The 17,631-nt window shown below is 39.5% G+C and overlaps 2 protein-coding genes across 3 annotated transcripts in view; one reads left to right on the top strand and one right to left on the bottom strand.

The window, feature by feature from the left end:
- Window positions 1–17,631, bottom strand: part of LOC100743182 (plexin-A4) — a 433,200-nt gene that overhangs the window by 332,516 nt on the left and 83,053 nt on the right. The window lies entirely within an intron of this gene.
- LOC112212536 lies at window positions 8,085–12,870 on the top strand. Its single transcript, XM_024366329.2, has 2 exons — window positions 8,085–8,149; window positions 10,624–12,870. The coding sequence occupies exons 1-2, from the start codon at window positions 8,113–8,115 to the stop codon at window positions 11,001–11,003; spliced, it is 417 nt and encodes a 138-aa protein (XP_024222097.1). The 5' UTR covers window positions 8,085–8,112; the 3' UTR covers window positions 11,004–12,870.

Here is a 17,631-nt window from a genome sequence, read left to right on the forward strand (position 1 = left end):
GACTCGATTCTACAGCGCCCTTTTCCTTGTGCTCCCTTTTTTTTTCTCATTCTTCCCTACCGTTGTTAAGTTCTAACAGACGAGGAACGTACAATGGAAAAGCTCGTGATTATTTTTCCATCGTGTTTCTTTGCGTTTGAGGATGCACGTTGCGACATTGAACAATCTGAGGATTGAAAGTACAGCCGATGAGACGCGACTATTGTGATAATAAATGAAAATTAAATTTACTAAATAATATATTATAATAAAATTTGATACCAAACCGAAAGGAAATTGTAGAGATAAGAGATGATCTCGTTAGAGTTATTAATATACAGGGTGGTAGATAACTGGTGATACAAGCGGGTGATTCTACGCGAAAAAAGAAGTCGAAAATATAGAAAAAAAATTTTTTTTATTTTTTCTTCTTTTTTTTAAATTTTTCCATCGAGATAACGATCTACAATGAGATACGTTATAACGTACCGCACGCGTACCGAGCGAAAATTCAAAATCGATTTTCTCGAAAACAAAGCCTCAAACGAAAAATTTTTATTCTATATTTTCGACTTCTTTTTTCGCGTAAAATCGCCCCCTTTCCGCTTGTACCTCCAGTTATCAACCACCCTGTATATCACGAATAATTGATTATTATGTATTAAGTATTATGTTTACCATAAATATCTTATAACTTCTTACGTACACATTTTCAAGTTCGTTTCAAATTTTACGAATATAATCAGGACAAACTTACCTCGTTACAAATGTTAATGAGATTTCAAAATGCTTTGTACAATGTATACGTAAAAGATTTCTAGCAGTGTTCGACTACTTGTACGAGCCACGCCATAAATTCCCCGTAAGTACACGAAGACGCACCATCTACATATCAATTATTACTCTATTATTATCAAGCCTGGCATATGCACGTGTTCCAACAACACCCAACACGCGTCTTCCGTTCCACTCTATCCGCCTCGTTCTTTCCTCCTTTGTCTTATTCTCGCTATCACGAGGTTCAATAATTTCGTTGCAATTAACGCATTCATCGTGCCCTTGGGCCTTGAACGGAACGCAGCATCGAGAGCAAAAACTGGAAGGTATACCTGAGCAATGGACGAGTATCGAGTAGAGGGAAGAAGAAGAGGAAGGAAGGAGAAACGAGGAAACGAGAAGGATACGAAGGGATCCGTCGAGGCACGTACACGTTCGTCGGCCTTCTCTTCCTTAACCTGAATATGGAAGAGAGGTTGTGGATGCCGCACACGGCTCGCCGGGAATGCGGCGTGTCGTTGCCCCGGCACAAGTTTTAGGCGCAAACCGCCGGTTCTTTTATTAAAAATCGCCAGCTGCCCGAAATTTTCTACCAAACAGCCGTTTTTCTTCGCTACGTTCGCGTTTCGATGTGGCAAAACTGCAGCACATGGTTAATCCGAATTAACCAGTTAGTTTCACCATTCGTCTTCGTGAATTGAAAATATAATAACATCGTATACACATAAACGGTGTACATGATTAATGCACACTAATATACATAATTAATATATATTAGTATCATAATAATTATATAACATAAGCGCATATTATGTGGGTATAATTTTATGTATATTACGAATATCTCTATTCCATTGGTAGTTGCCTTTTTATTACGAGAAATCTATAACAAATTAGTTATAACACGTTTAGAAAATTTTGTACATTAATCGTTAACATGGTGCAACGGTAAGTCGTATTTGGAAGCAGGTTTTCTTTTTGCTTAATGAAATGGGAATTTTTTATTACGCGTATTGATAGAAATGGGAAGCTCTCACGTAATTATGACTGGATTAATGCAAAATACAAAGTGGTACGTTGAACAGTAACTTGCTCGAAACTTATTAAAATAAGCTTATGGTCCGAAATTTCGAAATTTAATCTCTCGAAATACCGATAAGCAACCAACAAAGGTGCACGTACGAATATACTTTACAAACATCTTTCCAAAATACGAACTGAAAAGAATTTGCTGCAATATAAAACGACACGGTCCATAGTAACATTTATTTTAATATGAAACACAAAATAACTTTCAACATCGATAAATAGAAAAGTACAGAAATTGAACATCTTCAAAAAACAACGATAATAAACAAGTTCATTGCCTGTATTTAACCTACGCATATTTTGTCGTATGTATCCGTCTGTAGCCGTATCACCGAAAGGATTAAAGGTCGAAAACAAACAGAGACGTATCTACTAGCGATCGTTGAAAAATTAATTTCCCATGTAAACGGTGGAAAATGCAAACGCGGCTTGGTAAAGGTAAGAAGTTGTCGTTGTGAGAACGATTTGTTGTCCTGTAGGAAACTGCATTAGATAAAACACACCAACGCAGGGCAAAAGGGACGTTTACTGTCCGAGCTGGCATGGACCGACGTTTCATGAAACATAAATGCCGGTGTATCCATTCGCTCGAAATCCCGGGCGGGTCGTTTTCGCCGTCTCATTTTCTATACTCCATTACTACTGTCATTAAACCCCTCGGCTGGCCATCGAAAATCCCAAACCTACCGACTGCCCCTCCGGTACGCGTTACTCCGCGACGTTTTATTACGATTAAGAGTCCCGCTAAAACACGCCGTCCAAACAGATAGATAAACGAGGAGACAAGGAAAATAGAGGGTGTGGATCCTAGAGAAACGTGGCGTGGCTCGATCACCGCGCTAGCAGATGTTCCCGGGGCTGAAATGGGGCTCGAACATCGAAATTCGAAAGCAGAAACGCGCAATGCGCCGCCAGGGGATCCTGGCGCCCCGCTCCAGCCAACTTATAGTTTAAGGGTAGAAACGAACCAAGGAGAATGTGAACTCGCCAGATAGAGCGAGAAGAACGAACATGTGCGGGATACACGCGTATACAGGGTGTCCTGTAATACGCGTATTCTATGAAATTCGATGAAAGTCGAAATTACTGTGGATCGTCTCATTTCATTTAATGTAATATATTTTTTGCAGCAAGGTCGTATTTTATTAATATTAATTATTCTTCTGTAAAGGATGTTAATGAAACGTTGCTAAAATCATTTGAAACTACTTATTTCAGATCATGCTTACTCTGTTTCAGATCATAATTTGATACTGATTTCACTTCTATAACGGCGAAACACTGCTGGAATTAAAATTCTTCTGGAATTTAATCAACGATCAATTTAACGAAGATAATCAAACATCAACTAACGCGACACAAACACTGATAAACAAGCTGAGATAGATAAAACGATACGTCAACCGTGGCGAAATCACCTTCCTGTTTATACCGCGTATTAAATTTTCTACTAATTGTGTTATTAATTGAAAATCAGTACTACCAGTGTTATCAAATGCCAGACGCCATAACACAAAATTCGTTATACCTCATAAACGAACTGAAACAAAGCATACGCCATCGACCAAAATTCTGAAATCACTTCCCTACTTGTATCGTGTATTCGATTCTCTATTAATTCTATTATCAATTGAAAATCAATATTATTTACGATTCCCTTGATTTTCACACAATATCTCTAAAATAACCTTACTTTAACAAATTCGAAAACCTTCATATTGAATGCAATCTCAGACATTCTTTTTCATTTCTTAAATTCCACGAGACGCATACGCATGCCAAACTTTCGATCGATATTTCTATAAACTTTCTAATTGTTTCCAAATAAAGGGTCTACTCTTCGTGGAAATTACTGCCATACGTTACAGGACACCCTGTATGTAGCACCAAAAGGGAATCTAAGTGGTACGCTGGGGCTCGTGGCGACTAGGAGAGAAGAGGCAGGGGTGTGTTACTGTACAAGACTCTCGGTAAGCTCGATGCCTGTTAAGTTTCTCGTGTATTATATCGTGTGCCGAAGCCCCGAGGGACGTCCAAGCTTTGGGGTTCGCCAAGAGGATCGACCCGACCCGTACTGTTCACCGACGTCCTGCTTAAACTCTGCGGAGGAAAGGGGGAGCGAAACACCCTTCCTAGTTTTCGAGGGTGTTACGGGGGGGTTTTGGGTTGGTAGGAGAGCGGGACAGGCGACGAAACCCAATGGATCGCCGAAAATGCACGACCCACAAACACGTCGCGCGAACAAAGAACATTGTCGGGCCGAAATAATTGCGCTACTGTCGGTAATAATGCGGCCAGATGCCTGCGTGCGGATCTACCCCTACGTTTTCCACGGAGGCCAAAGGGGACATTAAATTCGATGAACTCCACCATTTCTACGTTTTACGCTTATTTCTTGTTACCAGTTGTACGAATTTATTACTTTATCTTGCAAAGTTAACAAAAATCGCAATGCAAAGTCTGTTTCAAGGCTACCGGATTCGAATAAAACCATTTATCTGTTGCTTTATTTATCGTAGCGATAACGCGGTACGTGATGAAGTTGAACGAGATTTCTGTATAAAACGTGGATGGCGACTAGGTTTCTTTCAGATTCTAAAACGTCAATTGCGAGCGCAGGAGGATCTTTGGTAGAATTATGCGAAGGTCACAAGAGGCACATTTTCGTCGATTTTTCGATTTTAACGTCGATACGTGTTAGGAAATTCGATGAAGCGAACAAAAATTTGAATCTCACCCGTGGTGTCGTTTATAGAATGCACGAAACCAAAGAATAGCAATTACCAATTGAAATGATATGATATGATATGATGACAAAATCGAATGATACAAACGTCGAAAATAATTACAACAATTATAAAGAAGAGTTTGAATTTCTAGTATCTACTAATTTAATTCTCATTCTTACTGTAACACAGAACATATAGGTAGATTCATCTTAGACCACGGTTCCAAGCAAAACGACGATCATGAAGATTTCAGTAAGTCCGTAATAATCTTCCAGTCTTATCTCGCTGTCTGAAAGTGTACAGCCTGATGGACGAGCGTACTTGTGCACGCACCTGCATGAAATTTGGAAAGTGTAAGCCGTCGTGGAGAGTTGGCGCAGTTAAATGGAACGCTGACTGTACAGAAACGAATTTATAATCTGCCGTTGCAATAACCGAAACAGAAAATTGCCCGAACAACGCTGGAACGCGAGTGATAACGGACAACGATACGTTTCAATCTGACGCGATAAGGATCGAAAAGTGGAACGCGTGTAAACTGTTCATAATATTCGATGAGACGAGACCCGTTAAAAATGCATCAATCACCGTTAACGGGCCATCGGGAAACAGTAAGCAAAAGGAGCAATAAAGTGTCCGGTCGCATTTAGGATGCACCGGTTTCAGCGACAGCTTGACAGTTTGTGATGAATCGGCGGTACGCTCGGGATGATACCCGAGGAACGCGAGCACCAGCTAGGAAAATGGGCCATTTCGTCGGCTATTTACAAAACGCTCGAGAAGAGGTAAAAAATGACGGGTTACCCTGTGCAGACGGTCAACAACGACGAAGACGAAAACGACGACGACGGCGACGATGTTGAGGAACGTCGAGATCGAGGATACGTGAAGCATCGTTATCAAGCGGATGTCACGCGAGTGGCACGCGACCTCGCGACTTTCCGTCTCGCTACGCAAACTCCGTACAACGCTTTTCCATCAGAATGAAACAGGGTTGTGTCACCGGAGCTAGACGACACCCAGGGTAACAAATCACCGCAGATATGATGCCTCGTGACGATTCTCAGCGAAGGTTTTCGTTCGGAAATTTATCACCACTCGTGTACCTTCACTCTTTCATTTTTTTTTTTTTTTTTTTTTTCGTTTGGAAACGTCGTTGTTGGACGAGAGAAGGCAAAGTACAGGTAGCTTGATTATGGTACGTACGAAGTGGATGCGAGAAATATTTGCACGCATCCTTATTTTCCGATAAAGCGTTTTTTATGAAGTTTTACGTTTCGTTGTTACAGCATCAAATTCTTGTAACATATGAACGTGAAAGTACTATTTTGAGAATGTTACGAATATTCTTAGCAGCCCGATAACACGCAAGTATAAAATATCCGAAGTAAAGTAATAAAATTATAGTAATATTTTGTCAAATCTCTGTTTAAACGCCACTTCCTCGGTTCACTGTATTCATGAAAATATGAATTCGCATAAATAATCGCAAAGGTCTAAGTTAATAACGCGAATATTTAATATAAAAACCTGTAGTATGCCTGGTACGTATCGATGTCTTATACGTGTAAATTCCCTTTTACTGTGCTTACCTGAAACAAAATGAAAAGAGAAGAATTAGTTAGATATATCTTAGAATTTACACTATATGTTAATTATGTCCATGAAAATATGAATTTCCATAAACGTATCCGTAATCTAGTAATCTGATTCCTACATGAAAATAAAATATAATATTGTTAAATCTTCTTCAATTTTTACATGTACAAATTTGATCCGTTATAAGAATAAATCTCATTATTTCAAAGTTAAACTAGTCAAACAAGGCAAGTAGACAGAAAATGTATCTAATAAGAAAAAAAAAATGGTGAAACGAAAGAATCGGACTCGGTACGACAACTGTTGTTTACTTCGATTTTCCGTAGAACTATAGAACGTTAATCATTGCGTTTATTAAAAAGATTTATACGTGACAATAAATCGATAATAAAAACATTATGAAAGAATACATCGATGAAGTAAGTACGTACTACGTAAAGATATTCAAGGAGCAAGCAGAATCATTTCATTCGCGCGAATCCTTCGCTTCGAAATGATAAATAGCTGCCTACGGATAAATAGACATTATTCCCACGAACAACGTTCGCGTTTTTCAAGCGGCCATTTATTTAATACGTTTTAAGAGACTTTTAAATCACTGGCAGGCTTCATGTTCAACGGGCCTCGACTTGCCTCGAGTGCTCGAGCAAGTTAAGGCTTTTCCATCCACCTAATCCAGTTTTGATTATAAATCACTTAAAGCCGTCGTTCTGACAGCGAAACGAAGTTTTCGAAGGCTGTTCCGACATTGCAGCAGCTATATTTACTGACTCGCCAGCCCGTAATTGAAGGATTTATCTAAGGGAAAAAACGCTCGCCTCTCGCCGCTCAGACAGCCTTTTTTCCTTCGGCTGCATTTTCTTCCACATCCAGGCAGCGACAAACTAGAATTAAAGCAGGCGAAGTTGCGTGTCATCGCGTTGTGTCGCGTTTACGCGGCTCTTCGAGATAAATCTACTAGTTGCCACGCAACCTATTTGCGTCGTGAAATCACGCGATATCGTCTAATTCAATGTCGTTTATTCTATCGCGAGGCGACCTTCTACGATGACTTCTCATATGATACCAGACGTCTAGGAAACTTTGCATTTATCTGGCCATGAATTTTAAATAGAAATGTAACATCTATAATTGAGTTTCTCTGTAGACAAGCTGATTAGCTTCAACTTTTCATCTCAATTTCATTATGTAGATACGTGGAACATGCCAGAACCAATGCAACTAATTCTCCTATACCTGTTCTTATAGCGTCTGTTCTTTCCGTGTATTGGAATACGCGTACGTATTCTCCAAGATATTCGTACTTTAAAAGATTCACAGTTCGGAATAAACTCGTCGTATAATACAAATAATATAAAGATAAAATATCAAAGCAATGGTGAGAAGGACAAACCTTGATCGTTTTAATTAGTCGTATCATATGTATTTTACGATCGTATTAATTAATTATATTTTACGAAAGGAAAGAAAAGAACAAGTAACTTCTTCAGAAATATTATCAAATTAAGAAAGAGCGTAATATTAAGAAAATGATACAAATGAGAATAATAATCAAACTGACCTCGATAGAACGGACCCCGTGGAATATCGATAATAACAAACTCAACCGTTTGCGAATTAAAGCGAAATCCTATAACCGAGAAACCTTGCGAAAAAAAATTCACAAGGCGAAACGCTGAATTAAGTAAATTGCCTCGGACATTTTTAAATATTAAACTAACAAGATCCGGATCGAGCGATAGAAATCCCAGCCACGGAGGATCATAAATTTGAACAAAGATTTACTGCGCTGAAAAAGTACTTCTACGACTTAACCAAGGTCGGTTAAATCCTCTAACAAGCGGCTTACAAAGTCAAGAGAGGCGACTCGTCTTATCTGCGAATTAGAGTCAATTCGCGCGTCTGGGACGATGCATCCGTGGAGAGGGCTCCTGAATGCATGGCAACGTCAAATAACAACAAGTACATTACGTCAGGTTAGTATGATTCATACGAGATAACGTCGTGGCAAGATAATTATGGTTGTTACGGGCAAACAAAGCGAAGGTACGCGCAGAGCCACGGTACCGGCGTCTATCGACCGGCCGAGTATACACCACGGTTCGACAATCGACGCGCCGCCACAATCAACGCTCGATTCACCCGCGAACGCGTCCCATCCACCGGCGCGAACTTCATTCGACGTTTAATGCGGACGAACCATTCGTGTCGAACCGATCGTTCTTATAAAAATGTCCGGAAATCGTGTTTGACGTATCGTTACTGGACACGTATATCGGATAATCGTCGTCCTCTCTGTCTCTTTCATGTGCCCGCTTCGCTCTCCCCTTGTTGATTCCCATCGACAACCCTTCCGACCATCTTTTAAATAAATTTCAACGCGGCGAACAGCTACCGGTTATCTCGACGCGTGTCACCGTCCATTTAAATCGGAATCCGAATGAAATTACACGGGCCATGGGTGCACCGATCGGCCTAAAAATCTGATCGAAATATAGATCTCCCAACTCTTCCGAAAACGAGATAAGTGATCCTTTTTTATAGTTTTTTTTTTTCCAGGTGAGGTATGTTGTTACGAACGATCCTAAAACGACAGCTATAACAGTTTCTATGAATAAAATAAAAATCAAATAAGGTCGAAATGATCCAACGAACGCGGAAAAGCTACTGATGGCTTCGAAATACTGTGAATTTTCTTATATCATCTTCGTATCATTGTAAAAGGTTAGAAAGAAGAAGCTGTTTACCTTTCGCCAACCGCAATACTTAAAATGAGCAAATACTGTTTACTAATATCTTCTACACGTTTCAACAATATATTCTGGACGTTTTGCTTATATATAACCGATAAATAGAAGATACTTTGAAATAAAAAGTGAACCATTGAACAATTAAACATTTTTATTAGAACATCAATATAAAAAAATGAGAAGAAATCTTGCATCTAACGGTGCACTGTGTTAAAACACTTTAAACATAAATGTGGTTCAGCAAAACAATCTGAACAATAGGTGGTCACTTTTTGGTTCGATTCTTAGCAATTTTTGATCCTGACTGTTTAACATTTTTTTTATAGCACTCTTTGCAAAATTTTCGTGCCAGGTACGCTTGCCCTTCTTTCTTCTGCATTTCGTGTCGTAATCTTTGTCGAATAAATATATTCGACGGCTCTGGTGAATGGCACTGTGTAAGGTGCATTGCGAGTGTCGTTCTAAAAGCTGATATCTTGATTTTTGTTTTTGTTGCTTGTTTATAGAGTATCATCGCGTTTGAAACTGATGTATTTAACAATAACTCTAAAGCTAATTTTATATACCACTTGAGGTTTCTTCTATGTGATGTAGAATATAGTATCATTTGATCTGATAAATCTACAGCACACTTTGCTCTGTTGTAATCTACCACTACCATTGCTTTATCACAAACATAAATTTTTTTCAGACTTCTACCATTTCATCCGAATGTCTTGTCGAAATCATAAAAATGTCACGCTTGTCTCTCCACCTTACTATTATATATATAGAATGATCAGATACTGTTTACTAATATCATCTACACGTTTCAACAATATATTCTGGACGTTTGGCTTACGACGAAATAACGAATACGAATGGTTTGTTGAAATAGACGAATCCTTGTTATAATATGTCGCTATCAGCCGTTACCAAGGCGCCACAATGGTCACCCGTGTCCACCAATAAGATAAACGATCCATTGGGGAAGAATGTTGCCTTACATCATCGGTTTATTATTATTTTACCACTATATTCTTTGAATAATAAAAATACTCCCGTAGCGTCCTGAGTGAAACATCTGATTTCGGCGTGGTAACAAATTGACAAACTACGATTTCTCCTTTACGAATTTTGTAAAACTCTGCTGCTCTTTCAAAGTTCACTCGCAAAATTCAATTTCTCTTAATATCAGATTTCTTGCCGCAACGGAAGAGCTTTCAGTAGTATTGGCGATTTGTATCTCGTGGCTTGTAAAGTTTCGCTAATAATATCAATCCGACTGCACGTGGCAGCGAAGAGGATGTTTCTGGGATGTCCGGCTATAACGTGGCAATAGAACGTCAAATATTCTAGGCTAAACCAGAGTTGACGAGGTTAAAGGACAGCCAAAGTCCACTGACGACCGATGTGTAATTCCGACTGGTTTTTATTACGATTTTAAGGCTGTAAGCCACTTAGGTTTAATGGCGCGACCGCGTTATACGCTCGTACGTTCCGGCTAGCTGGTGTAGAGAAAAAAAAAGAGGGAAGAACGGAGGAAGGCGAAAAAAGAGAGACGTCAGAACGGAAGCATTATGCGGATCAACTTGAGAGAGAACGAAAAAACAAATGTCTTAAGTCGGCAATAAAAAAGGAGGAGAGCGGATACTTACATATTCTGCAACATACGTTAGTTATCGTGATATCGTTACATAAAATACTTTATTTTATTACAGAAACACAACGACGTCGCGTACAGCATACGAAACAGAGTCCCCAGTCAATAACAAGTTGCTCTGCTACGATCATCACAACACCAAGAATTACACGTGGTATTTCAACTACGCGACTAGTCGACCGAGACCTTTGCGTTGTTCGAGAATCCGTCATATGCTTAGCAGTCAGTGAACGAAAGGATGGAAAGAAGCAAGAGAACGAAAAGGTCCAAGGTGATGGAAAGAAAGAGCCAGACCAAAGTGAAAGAGAGATACGGCGGATCGGCAAGGTGGAAGAACGAAGAAAGACAAACGAAGGGCACGAAGGCGTAGAACGGAACGAAATTCCTGACCAAGCAGCGTACCATGGTATTAACCCAGTTCAACCTGGGCATTATTGATTTCGACGCCGACCAGACGGTGTGAACGAAGTTTCATTCTTAATACTTTTCAAGCGTTCAACGTAAGCGTGCACACGGTGTTCTCGTTGCCAACGTACGACCGAATGGAGAGGATCGATTATCGGGCTGAAACCAGCAGCAAGCGAACCAACCAACCACTCGACTTGTGTATAGCGGGGCAAAGAGCGAACCTGGCCCGGATTCTGCTCCCGCCAAATCCCTCTCCTTCTCTCTCACTCTCTATCGTTATTCTCGCAACCTCGCAAGCGCGTTACTTTATTATTATTTCGTCGTTATCTCGATTGCCTGGCTTCCGGCGAACGACGCTTTTCCCGGCGAACGACTGAAATCCCGGTTGCTGTTCCCATCGTTTCCCGCCGCTTTCATTCCGCCCGTATCGCCCCGGCGAAAATTACTTTCCGCCAAAGAGGCATACACACACAGCTTCAAGCGGATATCGATGTACACGCGCCACCCTAGTGTTTCCGCGACACACCGCGAACGCTTCGAAACGATTTAATTCTGCGAATACCTGGACAATTGGCCAGGCACAACCGTCCGACGGATACATTCTTACGAAATCGTTTCGCGGGAATGTGATCCGGATCCACGGCACGCCGATATTTCAGACCGAGCCATCAGCGGTGCAGATCGCAAGGTCGTTCGGAGGAGCGGCCACGAAAAAGAAGACTTCCTTCGTGGAGGAGGATGAACAGAGGCGCTGGAGCCGAGGCGAGACAGAGAGCCAGTTATATTAGGCTTGAAAGAGATCGCCGATCGCCGGTCTCTGCCTTTCTAATTAATTATCATACTCGACTGCCACGGTCCATTTGCGTTAGTCACACGCTTCTGGAAAGCACAGAGTAGCGGCGATATAGGTGCCGAAAGAATCTTTAGCTCGAAAAATTCCTCACGTAGTGTGGAATTTCACCAGAGAAAGCGTTATGTATTCGCATGTTTTATTCATTCGCAATTGAGTCGTTTTAGTATGAGATTTTGGGACTTTGTCATCGTCGATTATTATATGCGACCGCTGAGGTGTATTTGTGTTAGCCACGCGCTTTTGGAAAGCACGATATAGATGCCGAAAGAATGTTTCGCTCAAAGAGTTGCTTCTTTCAAAAAAGGGGCTGGAATTCTTTCAGAGAAAGCGTTCTGTTGGGTCGCTTCGTTCGTTTATTAAGACGATGAAGTTGTTTTAACTCAAATCTGAAGTTTTATTACTTTTCGATGGAGAATGATAACGACAAATAGGAGGAAATATATGTATATGCTTTTGCAAGAACGAGGTATAGTGACAAATATAGAATTTAGATAGATCGAACGTTTTGATTTAGTGCCTGGTATTCTTAATGTAATTGATGTCTTTATTTCTTACGGTAAATGACAAATGAAAGTAACTTCAGTCTCGGATAAAATCTGCAACATCGGCTTATCGAACCAACCAATATTTTACTAGTGGAATTTGTATCGAGGCAATGTCACAGCTCTTCGTTTAATCATACTATTCGTACTCGTGAGCAGTCCTCGACAAAGAAATCCTCGGAAGAAATCGAGAATTAATTCTTAAACGACGCAGAAGCAACGTATAAATTGACAAGTGACGCATACACTCGAGCTGCATCAATCTTTTAAAACTCTCGATAAACATTCAGCATCGATGACTTCCGAGACATTCCTCTACCAATGATACATCACGTTCAATCGAACGTGTCACGTTTCTTATTCATCGTTCGTTTCATTTTTTTCTTTTTCTTTTTTTTTTCGTTTCCGTGACGTCGTTTTCCCAACGAGACAAAAATCCTTGTCCCAGAACGAACGGAAGATCGATTAATCACGAGAGAGGCGTAGTCGTATGGCGTTTCGACAAGTGCACGGCAAAAATACGCGGTTATATTCCACGTTATTAGAGAGAAAGCGCAGATCTCTCGTTCATTAAAGATTATATGCAAATCGTATGCAAATGCCATGCAAATACTGTTGCACACTTTTTCCACGGCATAATGCGCACCATAACGGCTAAGCATGACTTCGATGGAGTAATCGGCCGGCTTCGTATTCACCGGTCTCGTTGGAAGTCGCTAACCAAATTACGAGCTAACAAAGACAGTATCTCGGCGAAAAGTTCCCTAATCTGTGAAACTTTAATCTGTAAGACTTTATTATGTCGTATCGTTCGTCTTTGTTATAATTTCATTGATTATATTTTATGTCAGTTACGTTGCAGATTTTTGTTATGGCTATTATTGACGTGTATTTCATATGACAGAACAGGGGAAAAATGAGTCATATATTTCTGGTTTTATAGAATAATTTGAAAATTCTTCACCAAAATGCACAGCGTTGCTATTTGACAATATATCCACACCTTTTTTCGATTATAGCAGATGATTAACATACCGTATGATATACGTTGCTATCAAGATATACAAAACCACAAGTAAATTAAAATAAATTAAATAAATTAGTTCCTTTTACATTTAGAGTCATAATACACTTTATAAATTGTTATACAATTAACGAGATAGAGTAGTTTATTTTATTGCAACAATTAATTACCTTTAAACAAAGAAAGTGTGAAAAAATATAATTGTTCTTCTACAATTTTGTGGCATATAATTTATAAGATATTTCACTGTATTCAGAGTAATATTCTTCTATGGTTTTCTGATATGTAATTTTTAACATTTAAAAGGATCGAATGTAAGGTGACTAGAATTTTTCAGAAAATTAAGATTTTTCTTTCTATGTCTCCGTTGTTTTATTCTTACGACGACAAGTCTACGTAATAAAACACGTAAGCGAAGGTTTGACTAACCACAAGATAGAAATCCACCGCTCATCGTAACACAACTTTCAAGGTGAACCAACCCGTGTGGCATCGTCTATGTAATCGTCTTCATGTAAAACGTCTTCCAGTACATAACAACGCAACCGTAAGATTCCAGACGGTCCGAAGATGCAATCTGTTAACCAGTCTCCAAGAATGTAATCGACCACGATTACATATTTCTAGAATCGGTTCCTTGTTGCCCTTGTTTAATATTCAACGATAATTCTACACTAAGCTATGCTGGATTTTTTACCAAGAACCTCGTTTCATCTTCAGCTGGTTAGGAGGAAACGAAGCTACAAAAAATTTTCGGTGAAATATTCAAACACATTTCTGATAATTGCGTCAGAAATTTTATTATTTAATTAATTAATTTTAATAATTTAATTACCTAATTAAGTGGTGACTATTTCAAATGAACAAAAGTTTCAAAATTTTTCATCTTCTTTTTTATTTCTTATGTTGCGTAACGGTGTTGTCGATCCTCGCAATGCATTTTAACAGCAAATTCGCGACGACGAGGAAATAATAATTTCTATCGCCTACATGATAATGCATTATTGTACGCTTACGCTTTACAATATCTTAAAATGTGGCATCGTCTAAAGCAATTGATCGCTTGAGAGAGCAACGAGAAAAAGAATCGCACGATAAACTGTAATTAAAAAATGATAAACATCCTTCTAAATAGATACGATCCAGGAATTTCTTATTCAAAAAATCAAGACATTGTTTCCTAATTGTTTCCTGTCCTTGTTATCATAGCAATTCCGTATTGAATATTTTATTTCTTCCTAAATATAACACCGTAATATTCACATGAAACAATATCTTTGAAAGCAAAGAAAATACTTTTTAACACAAAATTCCTGCCTAATAACTTTCTTGTTACGCTGAATACATCTGTTACACCCGTATGAAAAAAGTCGTTAAGATCAAATGATCTCCAACGATTCTTCCTCGTTCTTAGACCGTCAAACGTGAACCTCGCTCAAACACCTAGCATCTTAAGACCATCATCCACGTGGAAAGCAAACGTGACAACAAAGAATTGCTATGTTTTTCGCGGTCCAATGAGAACAACGAGCCGATCTTATCGATACTGGCAATACCTTGCAGTTGCGTTCACGCTAATTACACAACAAACGAAATTCTTTCTCCCACGATTGTCGGTACTGTTTCGATCACGGCCACGATAACTCGAGCATCAGCACGGAAAACGTCGATCACGGGTCTCTGTCTTCCAGAGAATAAGTCGTTAGTTTCTTCTCTCGTCCGGGGGAATCTTCTTCTTTCTTTGGTAATCCACGGCCTGCAGAAAGGACGGCAAGAAATCACGTGGAAAACGCGTGTAAAAACCGAGCGCGATACTCGGTGCACGAGAAGGAAGGAGACACGCGGTTAGAAGGGTACAAGAAGGCCGGACAAAATTGAAAATTACACCGACAGACAGCATTTATGGTAATACGCCGTGTTATTGGCGAACGCACGGATAATTTTCAGCCGATTCGAGCGGCGAGGGACACGTGATGCGTTCGTATCACGCGCACGGCATCATTAAAATCAAAGAGCCGCGTTTAATTCAAACATCGCCTGAATGGATCGGCCTGATCCCAGAAAAATCTTCTCGTCCACATTTTTTGCCGCTACCAAGCCACTACAGGCGTGCATGATGTTTTCAAATAAAGGGCTCGTAACAAAAATGAGCCTTGTTCGCGTTCTGTAGTGTCTTCAATCTTTTCGTCCAATACAATACGTTGATTCTTCTTCTTCTTTTTTTTTTCTTTTGTTAAACAAAATATTTATCGTGTTGTACGAGCATATCTGAGAGAATTACATTACAGGAGCGACATGGAATCAAATTATGGAGTTGTATGGTCATGGAAAGCATTCTTACAGAGCAGATGTATTTTCAATCAGTAAATAAACCACGACTTTGACCACGTTTTTACAATTATTTTTTAATGGCTACTACAATAAAATGCGTTATTGTTTGAAAGAAATTTATATCTATACGAGTTTCCCAATGTGTCTGAACAAACTGTAAAAACAGATAAACCTGAATTTGAAGAAAAATGTAATAGTCGAAATTTACCGCGAATAAAAGTGATTTTGATGATGATATCCACTCGCGCATATTTATACAATTTCGAAAACCATGAAATATTTGTCAACAATATTTCTAAGAACTCCAGCATCGTTCCTTTCGCATACGAACTTCTCCATATCGATTCAAAATTAATTCTTCGCACGTGCAAGTACCAACATCGCCTTTTTCATTTCGACACAGAACGTCTACCCACAGTTTCATTTTTACCTCTCCATCGCGATCATCTCGTCTTGTAATTCGATCCACCTAAACGTGCAACACATCATTATTTCTCATCATGCGATATTTAAACGTAAATTGCGTATAGCTCGTAACGAATATAGCTCGATTATAAAACGGAGTAGAGATTGTTCAATGAAACGAGGTCTTGTGAACGAAACTCGTAACTACCCTTCGCTCTCAAACATCCAATTCATATCCACGGATATATCATTCACCGCCTAACGTTGATATTTCTCTACGTTGGTATGGCTTGGTCCGAGAACAGGATAGTCAAAGAATCGAGTGGATTGCGTTATCGTTGATAAATATACCGTATAAATCGCGCGGCTAATCACAGGCATACAGGCATCGATTGCACGCACGGCATCGACTTTCGCAATCGGTGTTAATTCGCGTAGCGCGTTCTTAAGCGAGGCACCAAGCAACGCCGGTGATTAATCGACGAGTACGTATGGAAGTCATAATCGCCGTTTATGTCACGCTGCTAATAAATCTCTTTTTAAAACGGAGACACCGGCGCACTTGCTCCAACGAAACCGATTAATCATCCCCCGGGAACAATCGGCCAACAATGAACGGTGGCATCGTTTATAAACATAAATTGTCCGGCCGTTTCGTGAATGGCCACGGATATTTGAACGAATTCTAATAACGAGCTAATGTATTAATCAAACAAAGTTTCGCAATATCTTTCCGGTATTCTAATTTGAAAATAGTTTCGTTTGTGTAGGAAATTATCGTGTAGCTCGCAGCGAGATAAGAGTTTCAGAATGGTGAGAATGAAACTTTCGAGATCGCGTTTCATCAATGAATATGTGAATGGGGCTTGATAATTTGATAATATACAGGGTGATTGGTAACTGGTGGTACAAGCGGAAAGGGGGTGATTCTACGTGAAAAAAAAGTCGAAAATATAGAATAAAAATGTTTTGTTCGAGGCTTTGTTTTCGAGAAAATCGACTTTGAATTTTCGCTCGGTACGCGTGCATTTCATCACGTCTCGTTATAACGGACCTCACTGTAAAAATTAAAAAAAAAAATTTTTATTCTATATTTTCGACTTCTTTTTCGCATAGAATCGCCCCCTTTCCGCTTGTACCACCAGTTACGAACCACCCTGTATAATAATTTGATTAAAACAGACAAATCTTGCGCGTGAAATCGTAGGCGAAAAGACAAGGTCATCGCCTGAATGGAAGCAACTTTTCAAGGAATTCTTTCCTGGGTGGAACGGGTTTCCATGAATGCGTTTTATCAATGGCTGTAGATATAAATGAATTTCAACAACGAGCCGACGATGTGATTTTTGCGAAAATTCGCTAACTATATCTTCGAGTCTAGCAGCTTCTCCCAACTCTTAGTCACTTTCTATTGAAATGTACGTTCGTTTTTAATCGTAGTTAAAATATTGCTTGAAATAAGACGAAAGTTATATTTCTCATGACTTTCCCTGTAAATTTCAT

The sequence above is a fragment of the Bombus impatiens genome, unplaced genomic scaffold (assembly GCF_000188095.3).
Source record: "Bombus impatiens unplaced genomic scaffold, BIMP_2.2 scf_0216, whole genome shotgun sequence".
Classification (NCBI taxonomy): domain Eukaryota; kingdom Metazoa; phylum Arthropoda; class Insecta; order Hymenoptera; family Apidae; genus Bombus; species Bombus impatiens.

Coding starts and splice junctions, on each gene's coding strand:
- LOC112212536 (XM_024366329.2), top strand. CDS start 8,113: ATGGCAACGTCAAATAACAACAAGTACATTACGTCAG. Junction 8,150..10,623: donor CAACAAGTACATTACGTCAG/GTTAGTATGATT, acceptor ATTTTATTACAG/AAACACAACGACGTCGCGTA.